Here is a 21940-nt window from a genome sequence, read left to right as displayed (position 1 = left end):
TAGTATTTAATGGCTCATCAGTTGCATATAACACCCAGTGCTCATTACATCAAGTGTCCTCCTTAATGCCCATCATCCATTTACCTGATCCCCCCCGACCCACTTCCCCTTATTTTTTATTTATTTATTTTTTTTGGAAGGACACACTTTCAGAGTTCTCAGCCATTTTTTCTGACATCTGTTTTTTTCTTAACTAACCGATCCTCAGATTGTTACAAGCCTTTGGTTAATTTCTAGACTTCTGAAAAAGTTGATTTTGACCATTCTTGCCAGTGTTCTCAATGATTTTATGGATTTTTGGAAGTCCTTACAGCAAACATTTCAAAAATGTTCTCCCCATGGCTATTTATAACCTAATTAAATTAAACAAAATGAGACATTCATTTCTTCACCCACACTAGCATATTTTAAGTGCTCAACAACAAAATAGGGCTAATAATGACTGTATTTTGACACTGCAGACACCAATGTTTGTATCATTGCAGAAGGTTCTTTTGGACAGGACCTAGAAGCAGGGAACCTGAAGCAAGGTAGAATTCAAGGTAGTCTTGTTCATCCCTTTTGTCCTTCCAGGTCTGTCCCACACAGCAGCCACACTGGGGTGGATTCGCTGTGTAACTTTTCACCATTGGCTCGGAAACTGGACAGAGTTGCCATTTATTTGGAGTTCCTGAGGCTGACCAATAATGGCACCCAGCTACAGAACTTTACTCTGGACAGAAACAGTGTCCTTGTGGATGGTAAGGTTTCTTGGTGATTGGGGCAGGAGTTTAGGGGTCCAACCTCTACATGTGGGGTCTTTCCTGGTAATCTAGAGACCTGGGGTTGAGTCAGCATTAAACATTTTTAGGCTTATGGGATATGGCATATTCCCCCCGGGCTTTATCCACCATTGAGGGAGAGGAAGGGATACCCAGTGGGATATTGGAGACACTTGCCTTCTCAGAGATAGCTCTGTGACCTCAGGCAGGTCACTTCCCCTCTCTGGAATTCTGTTTCTCATCCCTGTACTAAAAGTCACTTGGCCAGTGGTCAGTGGGGGATTCTAGCTCTGAGCTGTATATGAACCAGCCTTTTCTCCAAGACAGACTGTATAAAAAGACGACCTGTATAAGAATGGATCTGACTTGGTCCACAGGTTGTAGTTTGCCAAGTTCTGCTCTGGATCAGCACCATGCAGTAGAACTTTCTGCAATCATGGAATCTTCTCTATCTGTGCTGTCCAGCACAATGGCTGCATGTGACTATTGTATACTTAAAATCTGGCTATTATGACTGACTTTTATAGTTACTGATTTTTAATGTTACCAAGGAACCAGATTTTTTAGTTTGAGTTGATTAAAATTATTTTTAATTTAAGAAGCTACTTGTAGCTGCTCTGTATTGGACAGCACATCTATAAGAAGTTGGCTGGGGAGAGGCCATCCAGTAGGGTGACCTGAAACTCTCTCCCATGCCCAGTGGGTGCTATGTGTCCCTACCTTTGTGGGGTTTATGCTGCAGTTACAATGACAAGAATAGGCAACTGGAAAGTATTATTTGGTGTGAAATAATTCATACTTGGAAGTGCTCATCACAGAAGCTTTCCTGGAAAAAATTACATTGTAGGTGAATCCTGGAAAATGAGTATAAAACAACTTAGTAAAGGAGAGGGGTGAATGTGTTTCTGGGCAGGGAAGAGAGCATTTGAGTGGGAATTTACAAATTTAGAGACATCTCTTGGTCTTGCCAGCTATGATAACCCATTCTCCCCAAAACCATCATAAGATGGCCCACCCCAATTTCAGCCCTCCTTGCCCAGAGGTATGAATTTGATTAATTTATTACACTCCTTGGATTATGTAGCAAAGTGTCCTCGTTTTTTAGAGAAAAATGGATGAACATTATGATTTCTACTTCAACATTTCAGGGAAAATACGAATGAAGCAAGGGTGACAAGTGCTAACAATTTATACATTGGATGAAATATTGTTTTAATTGGGTGAAATATGCATTGTTAAATCTAGATGATATATGTTTATGATATTCTATTTTTCTATATATTTGAAAAGTCTTAAGAAGCATAAAGACAAAATTTAAAAAGCACAAAACACGCTCACATGCATTCTCCATTTCATTCATTTCCAGGGTATTCTCCCAACAGAAATGATGTCTTGACTGAGAATTCTGGTAAGTCTCAAAGAAGTCCCAGCCCAGGATGGGGAAGGAATGTCTTGATGCTGTACTTAACAAAAACCATGTGCCCAGAGTCTTGATAATGGTGAAAGCTGGACAACCCATGTCAGGGACTGTTAGGCACAGTGCAGGGAAAGCAGGAGCTTCTAGGGGAATGACAGGAGGTGACTCACACCAGCACTTGTCTCCCCAGACCTCCCCTACTGGGCCATCATCCTTATCTGCTTGGCAGGACTCCTGGTACTCATCACATGCCTGATCTGCTGCTTCCTGGTAAGTAAGGAGGGTTGCTTATCTTTTTACTATTAGGTTGTAGGAGTTCTTTATTCTTTATAGATATATGTCCTTTGCTGGGAATATGTTTTGTGAATTTCTCTCATAGTCTGTGTGTGTTTTGCTTTTTCCTTTTTTAAAGAATTTCTTAAAGATTTATTTATTTGAGAGAGAGGGAATGAGCAGAGGAGCAGAGGGAGACAGAGAGAGAGAGACTCCTCAAGCAGACTCCCCAAAGAGTGTGGAGCCTGACAGGGGGCTCCATCCCAGGACCCTGAGATCATGACCTGAGCTGAAGTCAAGAGTCGGCCTCTTAACTGACTGAGTCACCCAGTGCCTCTTGCTTTTTCCTTCTTTTGAACAACATAAGTCTCAAGGAAACATAAGTGAAAGTCATAATGAGATACTATGACACATGAGGATGGCTAAAATTGAAAAGATTGACTCTGACAAGTGGTGATAAAGATGAGGAACTACTAGAACTCTCAGAGAATGCTGGTGAGAAATAGCTTGGATGCATATTTTTTATTTATTTTCAGCATAACAGTATTCATTATTTTTGCACCACACCGTGCATTTTTAAAGGTTACATATACCTACCCAGCCATTCCACTCCTAAGAATTCATGCAAGAGAAGTAACATTAAATTAAATTAAATTAAATAGTTAAATTAAATTAAAATGTTTATAGCAGCAATGGCCATGGTCACCAAACTGTGGAAAGAACCAAGATGCTCTTCAACAGATGAATGGATAAGGAAGATGTGGTCCATATACACTATGGAGTATTATGCCTCCATCAGAAAGGATGAATACCCAACTTTTGTAGCAACATGGATGGGACTGGAAGAGATTATGCTGAGTGAAATCAGTCAAGCAGAGAGAGTCAGTTATCATATGGTTTCACTTATTTGTGGAGCATAACAAACAGCATGGAGGACATGGGGAGATAGGAGAAGGGAGTTGGGGGAAATTGGAAGGGGAGGTGAACCATGAGAGACTATGGACTCTGAAAAACAATCTGAGGGTTTTGAAGGGGCGGGGGGTGGAAAGTCGGGGTACCAGGTGGTGGGTCTTATAGAGCACGGATTGCATGGAGCACTGGGTGTGGTGCAAAAATAATGAATACTGTTATGCTGAAAATAAATTTAAGAAAAATTATATAAAATTAGAATAGACTAGAATCTATACAAAGACTTGTACACAAATGTTAATAATAACTTTATTTTACCAGCCAAAAACTGGAAACAATCCAGAGGTCCGTCAACAGATGAATGGATCAACAAACCCTGGTCTAGCCCCACAATGGAATACTAATTCAGGAATAAAAAGGAATGAATGACAAATACATGCACTGACATGCATAAATCTCAAAATAATAATGTGGAGTGAAAGAAGCTAGATAACAATGAGTACATAGTGTATGATCCTGTTTATAAACAAATTACAGAAGACAAGCTAAGCTATAGGGATATCAATCAGATCGGTGGCTCCCTGGGAACGAGAATGTTTTTGCAAATGGCAGGGAAGGAGGAATTACAAAGGAGCAAGAGGACACTTGGGGGGATGACAAGCTTTCCTTTTCTTGATCTTGGTGATGGTTCACAAAGTTATAATCAAAACTTGTCAAATCATTTGCTTTACATGCATACAGCTCACTGTACACCAGTTAAACCTTGGTTAAGTAGAGGGTGCCTGTGTGGAGGGAGGGAAGGAGAGGATATGAAGGGGTATCAGAGAAAAGGGTAGAAAAACAGAGTTGAAGGGAAGAGAGAAGAGAAAGAGATAAAAGGACGAGGCATGCCTGAGAGAAAATGAAGTAGAAAAAGGTTGAGACACACACAGAAGGCACCAGGCATCTGTGGCTTTGGCCACCCTCATCCCTGAGGTCCCAGGCCATTCTTACGCCCTCTTCTTGCCCTCACAGGTAACCGTCTGCCGGCGGAAGAAGGAGGGAGGCTACCAGGTTCAGCAGCACAGCCTGGGCTATTACCTGCCTCACCTGGACCTGAGGAAGCTGCAGTGAGAGCTCTGCCTGGGAGCTCCAACAGGAATAACCTCATTGGGATAGGAATAAACCACATTGGTTGGACACAGTCTCTGGGCCCTTCTTGACTTGGCCTCTGACTGGTTCACGGGGGACCAAGATGAAAGGTTTTCCTTTTCACTGACCCCTGAAGGGCAGCTGCAGTTCTGTCTTTTGGCTTCACATCATTTCCTCCCTCAGAGGCATCAGAACTGGCAAGAGACCCAAACATTGTCATCATGTAAAATCAACATTCCACCTCAATCCGAGGTTTCTCTTCCTAGAAACCTTGGAGCATGCCTCCCCTTGGCTCTGTGCCAACCACGACACCCATCTCCGTTCCTCCATATTTCCCCACCCCCAATGTTCTCCTGACACTGTCTCATTCTCGGAAGCTCGGGTTCACCAGGATTTCCAGACCAGTCTGCCTCAGGGGCTCCTCTCCCCTCATGAGTCCTCCAAGATGGGAAATGGTCCAAGAAGGAATGAGTGAGTCAGGAATGACTGTGCAATCAACATTGGGACTTGGAGCCAAAATGACCAGGTATCTGGGAAGCCTCAGTCCCAGAGAAATCTCAAGGCTTGAGAGACATGGTTTCTGCTTTGGATATAAAGTTAAATAACACTCAGTGGGAAAGAAAAAAATCTGAGGAAAAAGCTAGACAGTCTTTCTTTATCTTTCTCTGTGCTGACTCCAACTAGATAGAGCAGGGCTGCCCCCAGCAAGCACCTCCAGATGAGCACGGCATGAGGCAAGCTGTGCTGTCTGTCCTGCTTTGGATTTGCGGGACTAATTGGCATGATCTCTACACCTTTTGCAGACAACCACAGCTGAAGACACCCAAGGGCAGAGAAGTTGCGGCAATGCCACCCTTTCAAACTTACTTGGTGTGAGAGTCATATCCTCAGTCTTAAACAGTCACTCTCTGAGAGTGCCTTCTCTGGAAATTATAATAATGATAACAAGAGCTATATTATTATTGATGCCTTAATCTCCTAAGCAACATGAGTGGCAACCTTTCCCAGCTGCCCTCACAGTCTCTAGCCTCTGCATGCATTGTCTCAGCTAACATTCACCATCCTTGAGAGCTGCATTACCATTTTATAGCTAATGATACAGAGGCTCAGAGATACTAAATAACCAGGAAGGAAAAAATTTACTAAGAACCTAAGTTAAACACCTCACCACACTATCTATTGAAGAAAAAGGTAAAAACACTTTCTGAAATACGGACAGACTCAACATTGCCCTGCCAGAGGCCTTCAGTGAAAGAACCAGTCAAGGATGTACATCAGGAATCAGAAACGTGAACCCAGAAAAATGTAACAGGAGTGATGAGGGAAAGAAAAAATTCAGTGTATCTAAATCAGAATTAGTCTTCAAACAAGGTATTAAAGCACATTCTAAAACTCCAGATGAGTGCCTCATGGAAGAAAAGAGGATGGAATATTAGCCATCAGAAAGGATAAATAACACAAAGATAATGAATACTGTTATGCTGAAAATAAATAAAAAATAAATTTTAAAAAAAGGATGAATAACCAACTTTTGCATCAACATGGACAGGACTGGAGATTATGCTGAGTGAAATAAGTCAAGCAGAGGAAGTCAATGATCATATGGTTTCACTTACTTTTGGAAGATAAGGAATAGCATGGAGAACAACAGGAGAAGGAAGGGGAAAATGAAGGGGATAAAAATCAGAGGGGGAAATGAATCATGAGAGACTGTGGACTCTGAGAAACAAACCAAGGATTTTAGAGAGTAGAGGTGTGGGGGGATGGGTTGACCGGGTGATGGGTATTAAGGAGAGCGCATATTGCATGGAGCACTGGGTGTTATACGTAAAGAATGAATCTTGGAATACTACATCAAAAACTAATGACATACTGTATGGTGACTAACATAACATAGTAAAAAACAATAAAATAAAATAACTCATTTTTAGGTAAGATAGAAATACTACAAATATTATTTTTTAAAAACTCATTCTCAGAAACTGATGAACCCATGAGACAAAAGTTAATGATGAAAAGGCATTAAATAGTACCACAGTTTGCTCAAGCAAATTGACAGTTAAATCCCAATGAGCAATGTGGTTCAGTGATAGATTAATGATGCTGAAAACAGTCTTTTTTGACATCAGGATCCCCAAAATGGCACATCCACTTTTGGGAATCCAATTTCCAACACAAAGAGATATTTAAAAAGTGAGAAGTCTGGTATTTCCTTGTACTGAATTCTGAATTAATATGCAACAAAGAACAGAAAAATAGAGACCTACAAACATACATCTTCTTTGAGAACATAAAAAAAAAATTATGTTGGAATCTTAACACAAACAGAATAGTCCATTTCAACCAGGCATGTTTTTACCCTGACTGTGAAGGCAGAACACTAAATAATGCCATGACTTTGATTACTCTCTGTTGACTTTAAAATGCAAATAACATACAGAGTAAGAGAAGATAACAGTGCCTCATGGGAAGGAAAGACCTCCTTTCTCTCCTCACCTGAAACCCAATCGCGCAACTCAAAAAGATCACTGTGTCTATTGTCTATGTCACACAAAATAATTTAATATAAGAAAAGTACCAGTACATTTTTGTACTGGTAAGTACCAGTACAAGTTTTGAGGGCTCAGGAGCATGAAGGCACCATGGACACTGCAAAGAGACCTTAATAAAGTCCCATGCTCCATTTCACCTGCACTAGCTTCTCTTTTTTCTCATGGTGTTTTTCGGGATGTGCTTCTTGGCCCCTCATTTTCTCTGCCTCTCTAGCAAGTCTGTCTACAGCCAGTGCCATGGCCAACCTTTCTCTTGCTGTCTTCACTTTCCTTTCCTGTTTCCTGATATCTTCCTCAGTCACCAGAAATTGTTTTCCCAGAAGCTGTGGGATACCCAGACCAGCTCCTGGAATCACCTTTACCAAATCTGAAGACCCAGCAGGGGTGGGCATGGGGCTGGGGTTCAGACCACCTACAAGAACACCTGGCAGATATTCACCTGAGCACCTAGGCACAAGTTTTTGCAAGGCTTTGGCAAGATCCAAAGTGCTTAAGAGTTCTCCTGCACTGCTACAGGCCTGGAGACCTTGCAACCTCTTCTGCCAGCACATCTGCTGGGGCTGGTCCAGGGTTTCCTCCCAGTGATGGCATCTGACCTCATTGCCAGGATAGGATGTGATTCTGGTTACTGGCCTCTTGAATATGTAACTGGACATCCTCAAAGGGATTGAGACACTTAAACAAGACTTTGGTTTGGATTGGTTTCCACAATCCTGCTGCTTCCTCTGTGGAGTCTTGACCATCATTCTTTTCCTTTTACCCTATAAAAATAAATCATGAGATTGGTTTAAAATCCTGAGATTGGCCTGAGATTGGTTTAAAATGTTTTAAAAGACTGCCTTCTTAGGAACACCGTACTGGTTATCTTGTACTTCTACCTTCCTTCTCTACTTCTGGGGATAGATCTGACCTGTGTCCTAGAAATATCATCAAATAGATTTGGGTGAAAACCAGAAAATTCAAGGTCAAAATTCAGGACCTACCCCAGATCATTTCCCCTTCACCATCTTTTTGTTGTTGTTGTTGTTGTTGTTGTTGTTAAAGATTTTATTTATTTATTTGACAGATGGAGATCACAAGTAGGCAGAGAGGCAAGCAGAGGGATGGAAGAAACAGGCTCCCTGCTGAGCAGAGAACCTAATGCGGGGCTTGATCCCAGGACCCTGAGATCATGACATGAGCTGAAGGCAGAGGCTTTAACCCACAGAGCCACAAGATCCTCTCTTTTATGATATATTCTCACTTGTCCTTGTCACTCAACCATACAATTCCTGTTCTTCGCCCCCACCCCTAGATCCACAGTGCCCAGTGTTTTTTCTAAATCTCCAGCCCCACAACCCATCTGTGTTAGGTGACTATTCATTTGGTCTACCTGTTGACCACTTGTTCAGAGCTTAAACCAATAGTATAATTATCATCTGCTCCACTCTTAGCAAGTCACTCCCATATCCCAGACATTCACATCAACCAACAATGTCATGGTCAAAAATAAATAATTCAGAAAACATATTCACCTACTACAAATTCCTGATTTTCAGTTTTCACTCAAAAAATACAATATGCAATGTTGTATACTTCTACAATAATTACCTTACACGATGTTACCTGTCCCTCAAGATTGGAAGTGATGCCAGATCATCATATCCTCACCTTTCTTTCCTATTCCTATCAATCCTGGATTCCATGGTCTATGATCTCAATAATTCCCTTGGGATAATCAAGAATTCCTTAACACGTATCGTATCTGCCTTGTAAAATTTCAAATCTGGAAGACCCTGGTTGTCCACCATGCCATAGCTATTGCTAGTCTTAGGATAACTGCTGAGGAGAGCACACATACTTTGGTAATCACTATAAATCCAGAATCAACTGCTTCCACTGCAAAGCATCCATAATGCCTGGAATTTTACTCTATTTTTTATTTGTCAGCATATTTACTCCTTGGCTTTTCACAAAACTTGTTTCAAACATTCCCTACTTTTCTTTTTACCTTATACATATCCAAGTTCCCTTAACTTGCCTGATATTTCACAGAGAAATGGCTCTTTCTACTCCTTCCCTTTCATTGTGAGTCATGGAGAAAAGATCATCTCCATCCTGTGCTTCTGGGGCCTCATCTTCAAGCACCTCCTCAGACCACCCGACTCTTCCATCTGCCCTCACCATTCTGTGGGTTCTTCCCTGTTAAGGTCACAATGACTCCTTTGTTACTAGACCCAGGAGGAACTTTTCAGTATTCACATGACAAGATCTTTAAGTTGAAAACTTCTATACAATCTAAATACAAAGAAGATACATCCGACAAGATTCAGCTTAAAAATGAGACTGTGTTATAAATGGAAAATGCTGAATTTCCGATATTCAGCACACATGAAAAACATAAACTATCTCTATTAATTTTTTTTAAGATTTATTTATTTATTTATTTAACAGATAGAGATCACAGGTAGGCAGAGAGAGAGAGAGAGAAAGCAAGTTCCCTGCTGAGCAGAGAGCCGGATGCAGGGCTCCATCCCAGGACCCTGGGACCATGACCTGAGCCGAAGGCAGAGGCTTTAACCCACTGAGCCACCCAGGCACCCCTCTATTAATTTTTACATTGATTGCAAGCACAGGTAAAAATATCGTGGTTATAATTTTTTAAAATATGCTATTAAAATTCATTTCACACCTTTTTTAAACCTTTTTAAAGGTGGCTACTAAATTTTAACCCACTGAGCCACCCAGGCGCCCCGGTGGCTACTAAATTTTAAAAAGAATCCATGTTGTAGAGTGCTTAGTGGTCTATTGACAGCACTGATTCGTGTATAAAAATAAAGCCCAGAGCAAAATGTCTAGGGAAATTCTCCCAAGGAGAAGAGTCTACTTCACCACCACAGCAGATTCAGCACACACACACACTCAAGTACACATCATCCCAGAGTACCACCATTACTTCTCAAATGCCATGAGGTCCCACTCCCACAGAGTCCAAACTAGACTTGATCTCAAGAGAGAATTCGGAAGTCCATAAAATTTACCAGTTAGAAAAAGCCAAACCAGAGATTATGCATCAAGATTCTTTTGTGAGTTGCCCATCATTGGGTTCTATTATAAATTCAATTTGTTTGGAATACTTCTTCAGGGAAAGTCATTTTAAAAATACACAGGTTGGGACGCCTGGGTGGCTCAGTTGGTTAAGCAGCTGCCTTCGGCTCAGGTCATGATCCCAGCGTCCTGGGATCGAGTCCCACATCGGGCTCCTTGCTCAGCAGGGAGCCTGCTTCTCCCTCTGCCTCTGCCTGCCATTCTGTCTGCCTGTGCTTGCTCTCTCCCCCTCTCTCTCTCTGATAAATAAATAAAAAATTTAAAAAAAAAATAAAAATAAAAATACACAGGAAATGTAACTAATAATCACTCTGCCCAATAAATGAAAATAAGAGGATAGAACACATTATTATCAAATCACTACCGGATTTGTGAGTCAGTCAGGGAACAGAAGAGATTGGATTAACATGGCCTCATTGGGCCGATTCTGATTGCAAGTCCATGATATTGATCCTATTACCTTAGGCCTTCTGAAACATGCCAGCCCTCCCAACTATTTAACCACCAAGGCCCATCAACCAGACCAGCTATTGCTGGCAAATCCCCTGGTTCCACCCCTCTGACAACAGCTGGAGGATTTTTTCCCAACAACCCACCCTGCCACAGCATTCTCCTATCTGCTACAGGGCAAGGAAACACTTTCTCCAAGCTTCATGCTCCTTCATGCTCCATGTGCCAAGCTCTGGGGGTGACCCTTCTCTCCCAGGTGAAGAGAAGGATCAGCGTGCAGGCCCTGAGAGCTACAGAGATTGGACATGGACTAGGATTTGCCAACACAGAGAAGAAAATCTGTAGTGTGCAAGGTTAACAGGGTCCAAGAAACCCCAGTGATACCTGGATAGAATCAAACAAAAGGATGCCAGACAGAGCAGGTATGTCTGGGCATGATTTTGCTTGGGAATATCAGTAAGAGAATGTGTGACACAGGTAATGCATTCATAAACACTATTCATTCACATATCTACCCTCTGTTGTGGAGTAATTTCTATTTACATCAAGGCACTAGTTCTTGCCCTCTGGAGCTTCTTCTGCCAGAAGAATTTGTAAATTTTGTTAATAATATACAGATACAACACTTGAGATACGTTAGGTGTTCCAAGCATTTTCAAACACTATCCCCTTTAATAACTCTCCATGACCTTACAAAGTAGGTACACTTGTTATTGCCAATGACAGACAGAGAAACTGAGGCACAGACAAGGTAAGAAATTTGTCCAAAGTCTAACACCCAGTAAATGATAGAGCTGGACCCCAAGCCTGTTTTGAGTGGTATCCTGTACTATATCCCCTTCTTGTAATTCTCACCTCTGAGTTTCTTCATCAGATACATGTGTCACCAACCCACCGGTGTTGCAGATATAATCTCATGTACACCTGGTGATGTCAGAGGGAAGTAGTTACTAGTTCATACTAGTTCAAAGTATGTTCATACAAGTTCATCCCCCATTGTGCAAGTTGGGAGACTGGAGAGACCTCAGTGGCACAAAGGCTTTTCCAGAAGAGGGAACTGAGAGAGAAAAAAGATGACTGAACTCAGCTCTGACTCCTCCAAGCTGGGACCCTAGTTACATTCCCAGCCAGTGGTGGGGTGGGCATTTGTGTAGTTATGGAGATGACGTGGCCAAGGAGGGGGAACAGTCAACAGTCTAGTGGAGAATTTGGGTGGTGTCAATGACAGAAGGGGTTCAGGAAATGGAGCTTTGAAAAAGTGACCTAACTTCATTGGTGACAGAATCCAACAGAATTCTGATCATCGGGCACCCACATTATAGAGACAGCCCCTCATCCAACTCACTTGACCAGAGATGCTCAACAGAGCAACATGCGATCCTGTTGTATCCCTATTTTCCGAGGCTCTGGCCTCAGAAGACCCAAGAGTGAGAGCCTTATCAGTCACTGTCAACATTGGCTCAACCCTTATTTCTAACACCTCTGGCCATTCACCACAGGGTACCCTAAGGTAACACAGGCCATCCCAGGACAGGTCAGTCCAGGCCAAGCCACAACTGATCCCACCAGGGCAGTCCCACACCCCTTACCCCTTCCTGTGTGGGGTGGGGGAAAAGGAGGGGGGAAGGCAGGAAACGAGGAGGGTGCCTGCCTGGGCAGGAACAGGTTGTTAGGTGTAGGAGACCTGGCATTCTGTCACATCTATACCCCAGGTCATGGCTGGCAGGATGGAAAGGTGAGTTCCTGGTACCAAGCACCTCTACCCGCATCCCACCCCTCAAGGTGTCATCTTGTTCCCTCCCTAGCTGGAGGTCTATGCAGATGCTCCCCTGTGCTGGATCTTGAGAGCAGAACTGGGGGTCCTCATTCCCTCTGATGGTGATGTCCAAGAAGGCCCCTGAAGCCTCCTCCCCAGTTACTCTTTAAGAGCTTTATGGATTAAAATGGGCCCCAGGGGAAATAGGCATTCAGGTTTTCTCTCTTAAGTCTCCAACACATTTTTAGGCTTTCAAACAATAAACCACTCAGATATAAAACATTATATGTTTTTTCATTCAGATATTAGGAAACAATCAAAACTATTTGTCTCAACAGATTTTCCCCTCCCTTTATAAGAGTCCCTGTCTACACCTACCCTCAAAGATCAAGACTCACGGTTGGTGTTCCATCTCCTATTAATGCTATCCTTGAGGATTTGCTGCTATAGCTAGCTATGTCTTCCACCACTGAAAACACAGTAAGTATGTCCCCTATTGCTTCAGCCACTCCTCTACCCTGGAAAACTCATTTCCTAACTAAGAACTTTTCAGACCACCCTTTACGTACCTTCCATGTTTTGTTTGATCAACTGACAGTATAAAGGTTCACATTTGGGTGAAAAAATCTAACTTATACATGATTTTTCCATGTTGTCTTTGAACTATTTTAGTAAACTTGTTAAATTTAAATTTTAGTTTTAAAACTTTTTCTGGGGGCGCCTGGGTGGCTCAGTCATTAAACATCTGCCTTCAGCTCAGGTCATGATCCCAGGATCCTGGGATCCAGCCCCCCATCAGGCTCCCCACTCAGCCGGAAGCCTGCTTCTCCCTCTCCCACTCCCCCTGCTTGTATTCCTTCTCTCACTATCTCTCTCTCTAACAAATAAATAAATAAAATCTTTTTAAAAATATAAATAAATAAAATAAAACTTTTCTGAATGCAGACACTAGTCAATTTTTAAAAGATGTTATATATTCTCCTCAATTTTAAATAATCACTTTCCAACTTACTTGAAATGCTAAATTTTTTCAAATACTAAACTTTCATATATACAAGGGGTTGCTTCTGGAACCTCCATATCCCTCCTCAGTTTGTTTGTATTTTTCCTCCCTTAACAAACTTTAGACAATGTCATGGTATATTACTTTTTCCATATCTTCCCTTGTTCATTTCTTCCTGAAAAAAAAAAGAGAGAGAGAGAGAGAGAGAGAGAGAAAGAGAGAGAGAGAGTTCTTAATTCCCTTTGAAAAATTTCACTCCCAGGGCACCTGGCACCTGTGTGGCTCAGTCTGTTAAGCATCCAACTCTTGATTTTGGTTCAGGTCATGATCTTGGGGTCCTGGGATAGAGCTCTACCCCAAACCCTGTGTGGGACTCTGAGTTCAGTGGGGAGTCTTCTTGAAGCTTCTTTCCCTCTGCCCTTCTCCATCCCATGTGCATGCACCTTCTCTCTCTCTGTCTCTAAAATGAATAAATAAATCTTTAAGAAAAACTTCACTTCCTTGTGAATTTGAGAATCAACATCTTCATCTTAAATTATGGTTTGGGGCGCCTGGGTGGCTCATTGGGTTAAAGCTTCTGCCTTCGGCTCAGGTCATAATCTTGGGGTCCTGGGATCAAGCTCCGCATCGGGCTCTCTGTTCAGCAGGGAGAGGGAGGCTGCTTCCCCCTCTCTCTCTGCCTGCCTCTCTGTCTACTTGTGATCTCTGTCTGTCAAATAAATAAATAAAATCTTTTTAAAAATTGTGGTTCTATTCTAACTTTATTACATCAAATCAAATATTTGGGGTGAAAATAAATTCTTATAAACCATTGATAAATACAGCTTATTTTATTTAATCATGAATTTTATTTCCTTTTTAAAGTTTTATCATTTTTCATATTATCTATTGCATTTGTTTTAGAATTTATTGATGTTATTTTTGTCATTATTACCTTACTTCTGATTGCTTTGAGTGTATTTTCTCTTTTTAAAACTTCTTGAGGTAGGAGGTTAGATTAACAATTTCAGACATTTCCCTTTTTCTAATGTAAAATAATCATGTAATTACATCTAATGTAAAATAAAGCATTTAGCATTTATAAATTTCTCTCTAGGCACTGCATTATCTGCATGTCACAAATTTTGATATGTTGTATTATTTTCATCTTTTTTTAACTTAAATTTGATTAGCCAAGGTATAGTACATCATTAATTTTTGACATAATATTCAATGATCATTAGTTAAATATAACACACCGTGCTCATATCACATGTCCTTTTTAATTTCCATCATCCAGTTTTCCCCAGCCCCTCACCCACCTCCCTTTCTGTAACCCTCAGTTTGTTTCCCAGAATCAAGAGTCTCATATGTTTTGTCTCCCTCAATGATTCTTCCCATTCTGTTTTCCCTCCCTTACCCTATTGTCCTCTGCACTATTCCTTATGTTCCACATATGAGTGAAACCATGTAATTGTGTTTCTCTAATTGACTTATTCCATCCATGTTGATGTAATTTCATTTTTTTTTAGAATTTCGTTTGAGAGTGCTTATTGAACTAAAAATTATTTATAAATGAGCTGATTAATTTCCAGTTACTTTGGAGACTCTCTTGTTACCTTTATGTTGCTGATTTAAGGATGGTTCTATGCCAGTACCATGCTGTCTTGGTGATCACAGCTTTGTAGTAAAGCTTGAAATCAGGTAATGTGATGCCCCCAGTTTTATTTTTGTTTTTCAACATTTCCTTAGCGATTCGGGATCTCCTCTGATTCCATACAAATTTTTGGATTATTTGCTCCAACTCTTTGAAGAATACCAGTGGAATTTTGATCAGAATGGCATTAAAAGTAGATTGCTCTAGGCAGTATAGACATTTTAACAATGTTTATTCTTCCAATCCAAGAGCATGGAATGGTCTTCCATCTTTTTTGTGTCTTCTTCAATTTCTTTCATTAGTGTTCTGTAGTTCCTTGAGTACAGATCCTTTATCTCTTTGGTTAGGTTTATTCCCAGGTATCTAATGGTTCTTGGTGCTATAGTAAATGGAATCGATTCTCTAATTTCCCTTTCTATATTTTCATTGTTAGTGTATAAGAAAGCCACTGATTTCTGTACATTGACTTTGTATCCTGCCACATTACTGAATTGCTGTATGAGTTCTAGTAATTTGGGGGTGGAATCTTTTGGGTTTTCCATATAAAGAATCATGTCATCTGCAAAGAGAGAGAGTTTGACTTCTTCATTGCCAATTTGGATACCTTTTATTTCTCTTTGTTGTTTGATTGTTGTTGCTAGGACACCTTACACCAGTTAGAACGGCCAAAATTAGCAAGACAGGAAACAACATGTGTTACAGGGGATGTGGAGAAAGGGGAACCCTCTTACACTGTTGGTGGGAACGCAAGTTGGTGCAGCCTCTTTGGAGAAGAGTGTGGAGATTCCTTTGGAAATTAAAAATAGAGCTTCCCTATGGCCCTGCAATTGCACTACTGGGTATTTACCCCAAAGATACAGATGGAGTGAAAAGAAGGGCCATCTGTACCCTCAATGTTTATAGCAGCAATGGCCACGGTCGCCAAACTGTGGAAAGAACCAAGATGCCCTTCAGCGGACGAATGGGTAAGGAAGATGTGGTCCATATACACTATGGAGTATTATGCCTCCATCAGAAAGGATGAATACCCAACTTTTGTAGCAACATGGATGGGACTGGAAGAGATTATGCTGAGTGAAATAAGTCAAGCAGAGAGAGTCAATTATCATATGGTTTCACTTATTTGTGGAGCATAACAAATAACGTGGAGGACAAGGGGAGTTAGAGAGGAGAAGGGAGTTGGGGTAAATTGGAAGGGGAGGTGAACCATGAGAGAATATGAACTCTGAAAAACAATCTGAGGGGTTTGAAGTGGCGGGGGGTGGTGTGGGAGGTTGGGGTACCAGGTGGTGGGTATTATAGAGGGCACGGATTGCATGGAGCACAGAGTGTGGTGCAAAAATAATGAATACTGTTATGCTGAAAATAAATTTAAAAAAATTAATCACTCAAAAAAAATATGGGTGGTTCTATCAGAGAATATACTCTGTATGATTTCAACTTATTTCAATTTGTTGACATTTGTTTTATGACCAGTATGTGTTCTATCTTGGTGAATGTTCCATGGGAACTTGATAAGGATGTCTATTGACTGTTGTTGGATGTAGTGTCTTATAAAATCTCAACTGAGTGCTCTGCAAATGTCAATTTGATATGGATATTTAATGACATTGTTCATTCTTCTATATGTTTGTTGACTTTTTGTCTAGTAGTGCCATAAATTTCTGAGGGGGCTTTTGAAGTCCCCAGTTGTAATTTTGGATCCTTCTATTTTTTCCTTCCAGTTATATTAATACTTTATTTTAGATTTTGATTTTATTATGAACATTTTCAAGAATACAGCAATTGAAAGAACTTTACAGTGAATGCCTGTATACTTACCACATAGATTTTACCATTATAATGTTTTGCTATACTTGTTTGTTTTAGCATATAGCCATCATCTATCATCAATAAAACCATACATTTTCTCTTCTTTCCAGCTTTATTAAGATATGATTGACAAGCAAAATTTGTATATATTTAGGTTGTACAGTGTGGTATCTTTTTATGGTGTAAAACTGTTGATATATCAGTTTTTGATTCATATATTTTGATTCTCTGTTGTAGTCACTGTCTTCTTGGTGGACTGATTCTTTTATCATCAAGTAATTCCCTTGTCCCTAGTAATTTTCTTTGATCTGAAATAGACTGTTGGCATGTTCTTTCTCCAGTTCCTTCCTCTCCAAGATCCTCTCTCTGTCTTTAATTCAGTGAATAACGGATGCCACGTGCCACCCCTGGAAGGGAATGGAAGTTCAGACTCCATCTCCACTGACAATATGCTAGCTGGGAAAGAGAGTGAAACCTTGAGTTGCCTGCTGATGCCACTTAGGGGGGATGGGTAGTGAGTGACCAGACTTCCTATGCATTTTCCCCTGACACTGATCCAGCAAGCTATCTTCTACTGCACTAGTGGGAGACAATAAAAAAGACTCCCAACTCTGTGCCCACTGATGTTGCCAGTGGAATAGGAAAGCACCCACCTGGGATGCCTGCTGTTGCCCAATGGGTGGCAAGAGTCCCAAGTGTCTGACTTGCTCTTTGTTGATGCTGCTGTTGGCACAGAAAAGTGTCTTCCTGGGGCATTTGTTGCTGCTGAATCAGGGAGTCAGTAGAGACTAAGTTACCAGGTTAAGAAAGTGCCTGCCTAGGCTGCCTGATATTGATGGTAGGAGATAGGTGTCTATTACTCCCCACTCAGTTCCCACTGACAGCACAGACTCTGGGTGGGGTAGGGTGGGTATGGTAAAAAATAAATGTTCTTGCCCTGCTGAGTTTTCCATGACCTGACCCTGTAGTCAAAGAGAACGTGCTTGTCTAAGGGCTTTTATTTTGCCTGGGTCTGTTGGTGATTCCAACTTGCAGGCATCTCTGGTGATCAGAATTGGGTAAATGGGAAACTCTTAAAAAATGTAAGGAACTTGTCACTGTGTCATTCCTCAAGTGCTGAGGTCCTTAGCCAGTCCACCTTCCTCTTTCCATTTTTTGGTCTTCATACAGTTATTTGCTGATTTTTTTCCAAGACTTTAGGTTATGTTTAGCAGGGAGAAACAGGGGAAAGTGAGTCTATATCATCTTGTCCCAAAACTGGAGCCACCTTTTTTTTCTTTACTTCTTGAGTATTTCTTTTTTGTTCCTAAGTTTTTGCTTCATAGTTTTCATGTTTTTGTTGATCTAATAAAGGAGTTGTTTTTATCTATTAGAACACAATGTGTTATCCTCAAGTATAAAAAGCTATTTATGCAGTCACCATGATAAGCTTATTGATTATAAATCAAATTGTGATGGGATGCCTGGGTAGTTTAGTCCATTAAGTGTCTGACTCTTGATTTTGGCTTAGGTCATGATCTCAGGGTTGTGACATTGAGCCCTATGTAGTGCTCAGTGCTCAGCAGGGAGTCTGCTTGAGATTCTCTCCCCCTCTCTCTGCCCCTCCCTGGCTTGTGAACTCTCTCTAAAAAAATAAATAAAATAGAAACCAAATTGTGAGTAGAACCTCCAGGTTTTCCTGGGAAGATTATTTTGTCATTAGGAACATTAATGATGCTGCGGATATCCTTGTCCTGGTCTCATACAGATTGGGAGTTGTTCCACTCCGTAACCATTAGTGATGGCTTTGGGCTGAAGTGTTCACCATCCCCTCCCCCCACAATTACTAAGTTGAAGCCCTAACTCTCTTATCTCAGAATGCATTTGAAGATAAAGTCTTTATAGAGTTAATTAAGTTTAAATGGGGTCAACAGAACAGACCCAACCCAAGTGACTGGTATCTTTACTAGAAGTGGAAATTTGGACAAAGTTGTGGACAGCAAGAAGGCCATGTGAAGACAGAGGGAGAAGACAGCTATCTACAAGCTGAGGAGAGAGGACTGAAATAGAGTCTTCCCTCATGATCCTGAAAAGGGAACAACTCTGGTGACACACTGACCTCAGAATTCAAGCCTCCCAACTGAGAAAATAAATTTCTGTTGTTCAAGCCACCCAGTATGCAAGACTGCTTTGGCAGCCCCAGGAAATTCCTACAGGTCTTAATGCCCTTTTAGTGTTTTCCAAATTAAGAAAGGCCTTTCCATTCTGTGAGTTCTGTATTAGAAATGGATATTGCGTTTCTCAAAATATTTCTATCATGGAAAAAAGACCCATCACATAAAACTCATCCTGACAACAATTGCCAAGTGTATATTACAATATTATTAATCACATGCATGTTGTCCTGCAACAGAGCCTTAGAATCACCCCCAAATCAGCCCACATGACCGAAGCTTCTACACACACCAAACAATTCCCCATCAATCCCCACCCCCAGCCTTGGCCTCCACCATTTATCTTCGTTCCTATGAGTTTGACTACTTTAGGGTTCTCATATAAGTGGAATCATGTAGTATTTGTCATTTTGTAACTGGTTCATTTCATTTAGCATGGTGCTCTCAAGTTCACACATGTTGTAGCATATGACGGGATTTCCTTCTCTTTTAAGACAAATAATATTCCATTGTATGAACACATCACATTTTCTTTATTCTTTCATCCAGCAATGTACATTTAGGTCATTTCCATCTCTTGGATATTGTAAATACTGCTGCAGTGCATTTTCTCAAATGTTTTCCTGGCACTCAGTGAGATTGAAAAAAATATTCTTATATACATCATCTAATGTAACAAAGTACCTTTCTAAATTTCTAAAGTTTAAATATTTGCTACTCTTCAAATAAATCTTGCCTCATTGTGATTTGTGTTGATATCAGTTCATTAATAATTTACGATTTTTTCACCAAATATTTTTCCATAATGGCTCTTTGTGGGGTTCAGGAAGTTTGCATATGATATAAGGGTTTCCTAATTCTTATTTAGTAGTTTTCTAGTAAATCTTTAGGATAGGAAGTAGCTTCCTAGATGTGAGGCAGAGAGCAGAAAAATAATAAAGTGATTGCTATACTCAACTATATCCAAAGAAAACTGTAGTTTTACTAAGTCATTTTTACATACCCTTTGCTTGTTAGAATAGCACATATTGTTTTATTAATGAAAAAAGAATTCAATAAGCAATTTTATTTTTTTTTAAAAGATTTTATTTATTTATTTGACAGAGATCACAGTAGACAGAGAGGCAGGCAGAGAGAGAGCCCGATGCTGAGCAGAGAGCCCGATGCGGGACTTGATCCCAGGACCCTGAGATCATGACCTGAGCCGAAGGCAGCGGCTTAACCCACTGAGCCACCCAGGCGCCCCAATAAGCAATTTTAAAATGAGACAATATCTATTAGATTTCAATGAAATATGAAACTTTTAGCAATATGCTGCTATCAGTTCCCTCATCTGTAAAATGTAGGTAGATAATAGCATCTTCCTTATAGATTTCCTGTGAAAATACTCTGTAGTGATATACATAACATGCTTATCATCATGTGCATTGGAAAGTAATGCTGTATTCATTTTTCCACAAGGATGATTATAGCTTTTTTTATGCTTGAAGACTGAAATTTTCAAAATATATTCTGTTGTTGCAAAGTGGATCACTTTTATGAATTCTTCTTACAGTTTGATGATCCCTTTGGAATACAAATTCAGGCTTCTGTGCATGTATTTGTGTGTTTCTGTCTGTCTATATATCTATATCTTAAATAATACTTAGAGTCTTACAATGAAAATCTATCCTCCTCACTTCTGACTCTCAGAAACAACTTCTTTATTGTAAATTATAACTCTGTATTTTTAAATTAGCCCCTTATACAGTGTTTTCATTTTTCAGCTTTTGACTTTTTCCAATAATTTTTCTGAAAAAAATTGCATGTAGTTCTCTTACATATCTTAAAACATAATTTCTCTTACCCAATATAATTAATTATGAGAAACCAATTTTGATGTTTATTGTTTTATTACATAAATGTTTAGCACCTTATGACATATGAATCTTATCTGTTGACACACCAGGTAGGATATGATGAAAACATTCTCTTTCTCATTTTTTGTCTTGACCTTTTAAATTGTGAACTTTTCTTTCTTTTCTTTTTTCCTATCAGTTCATCTCTGGTTTATCCCTCTCCACCAGAAATTTAAATCTCTTTTCTGTAGATTCAGGTGCATGGGACAGTTTATCAGTTCCAGGTTTTACTCGCCGACATCCCTTTTGGGATTGAGCATAAACATACGCATACATATACACCCATATCTAAAAGGATAGAGGAGGAAAGAATATTTACCTCTGGGCAAAGGACTGGGAAACAGTGCTGGGAGTGAGGATATTTTACTGACTCTGCATCTTTTTCAAAAGATTTTATTTATTTATTTGACAGAGAGAGAGAGCACAAGCAAGGGGAGTGGCAGGCAGAGGGAGAGGGAGAAGCAGACAGACCCCTTGCTGACCGGGGAACTCGACCTGGGGCTCCATCCCAGGACCCTAGATCATGACCTGAGCCGAAGGCAGACACTTAACTGACTGAACCACCCAGGCGCTCCTCTGTATCGTTTTTTAAAGTTTTCCTGTATGTGTATCTATGAACTAGTACCCTCTCTGTCACCAAAATTTTTTAAAGAGCATTAGATCTCTAAGGCAAGTTGTAGAGCTATGTGCAAACATAATCCATTTTTAAAGAAATTAAGACAGCAAACATGCACAAAAAAATAAAAGCCTTAACTACGTACAAGTCCTTTAGAGTTGTGTGAGGCTGTGTAAACGTGGAGGAAAGATTGCAGAAAATTTTCTTATGCATCCTGTTGCTAGTGCAGTCCAGAGGTACCCGTGAAGCCCCGCCTCCAGCCGCGCCCCCGGAGCTGATTTCCTCCCACAGTCCCTCCCGCCAAGCTTATTTCCGCCACATTCTTGCCCCTGGAATTGGTCTCCGCCCGCCGTACCTCCCCTCGACTACGACCCCGCCCATTGCCACGCCCCAGAGCTTGTCACCGCCCACCTGCCCGCCCGCCCTCTCGCTGTTCCCGCCCACAGCCGCACCCCCCAGACCTGGTCTCCGCCCCGACACCTGGCA

General features: G+C 40.7%; 2 protein-coding genes across 3 annotated transcripts in view; one reads left to right on the top strand and one right to left on the bottom strand.

The window, feature by feature from the left end:
- LOC131823457 (mucin-16-like) overlaps positions 1–6005 on the top strand; it is a 95893-nt gene extending 89888 nt beyond the window's left edge. For both annotated transcript variants that reach the window (XM_059159857.1, XM_059159856.1), the window contains 4 exons: positions 574–740; positions 2128–2169; positions 2369–2448; positions 4375–6005. In XM_059159857.1, the coding sequence (XP_059015840.1) occupies positions 574–740; positions 2128–2169; positions 2369–2448; positions 4375–4473 (388 nt within the window). In that variant the 3' untranslated portion in view covers positions 4474–6005. The remainder of the gene's footprint in view (positions 1–573; positions 741–2127; positions 2170–2368; positions 2449–4374) is intronic.
- A 970-nt stretch (positions 6006–6975) lies between these two features.
- MBD3L1 (methyl-CpG binding domain protein 3 like 1) lies at positions 6976–9194 on the bottom strand. The gene is made up of 2 exons (XM_059159871.1): positions 9064–9194; positions 6976–7804 (listed from the first exon to the last, which is right to left on the bottom strand). The coding sequence occupies exon 2, from the start codon at positions 7787–7789 to the stop codon at positions 7154–7156; it is 636 nt and encodes a 211-aa protein (XP_059015854.1). The 5' UTR covers positions 7790–7804; positions 9064–9194; the 3' UTR covers positions 6976–7153.
- Positions 9195–21940: the final 12746 nt, after the last annotated feature.

Source organism: Mustela lutreola, chromosome 2, assembly GCF_030435805.1.
Source record: "Mustela lutreola isolate mMusLut2 chromosome 2, mMusLut2.pri, whole genome shotgun sequence".
NCBI classification, from domain to species: Eukaryota; Metazoa; Chordata; class Mammalia; order Carnivora; family Mustelidae; genus Mustela; species Mustela lutreola.
The sequence above is the reverse complement of the archived record's forward strand: the minus strand, read 5'-3'. Positions and strand labels throughout refer to the sequence as shown.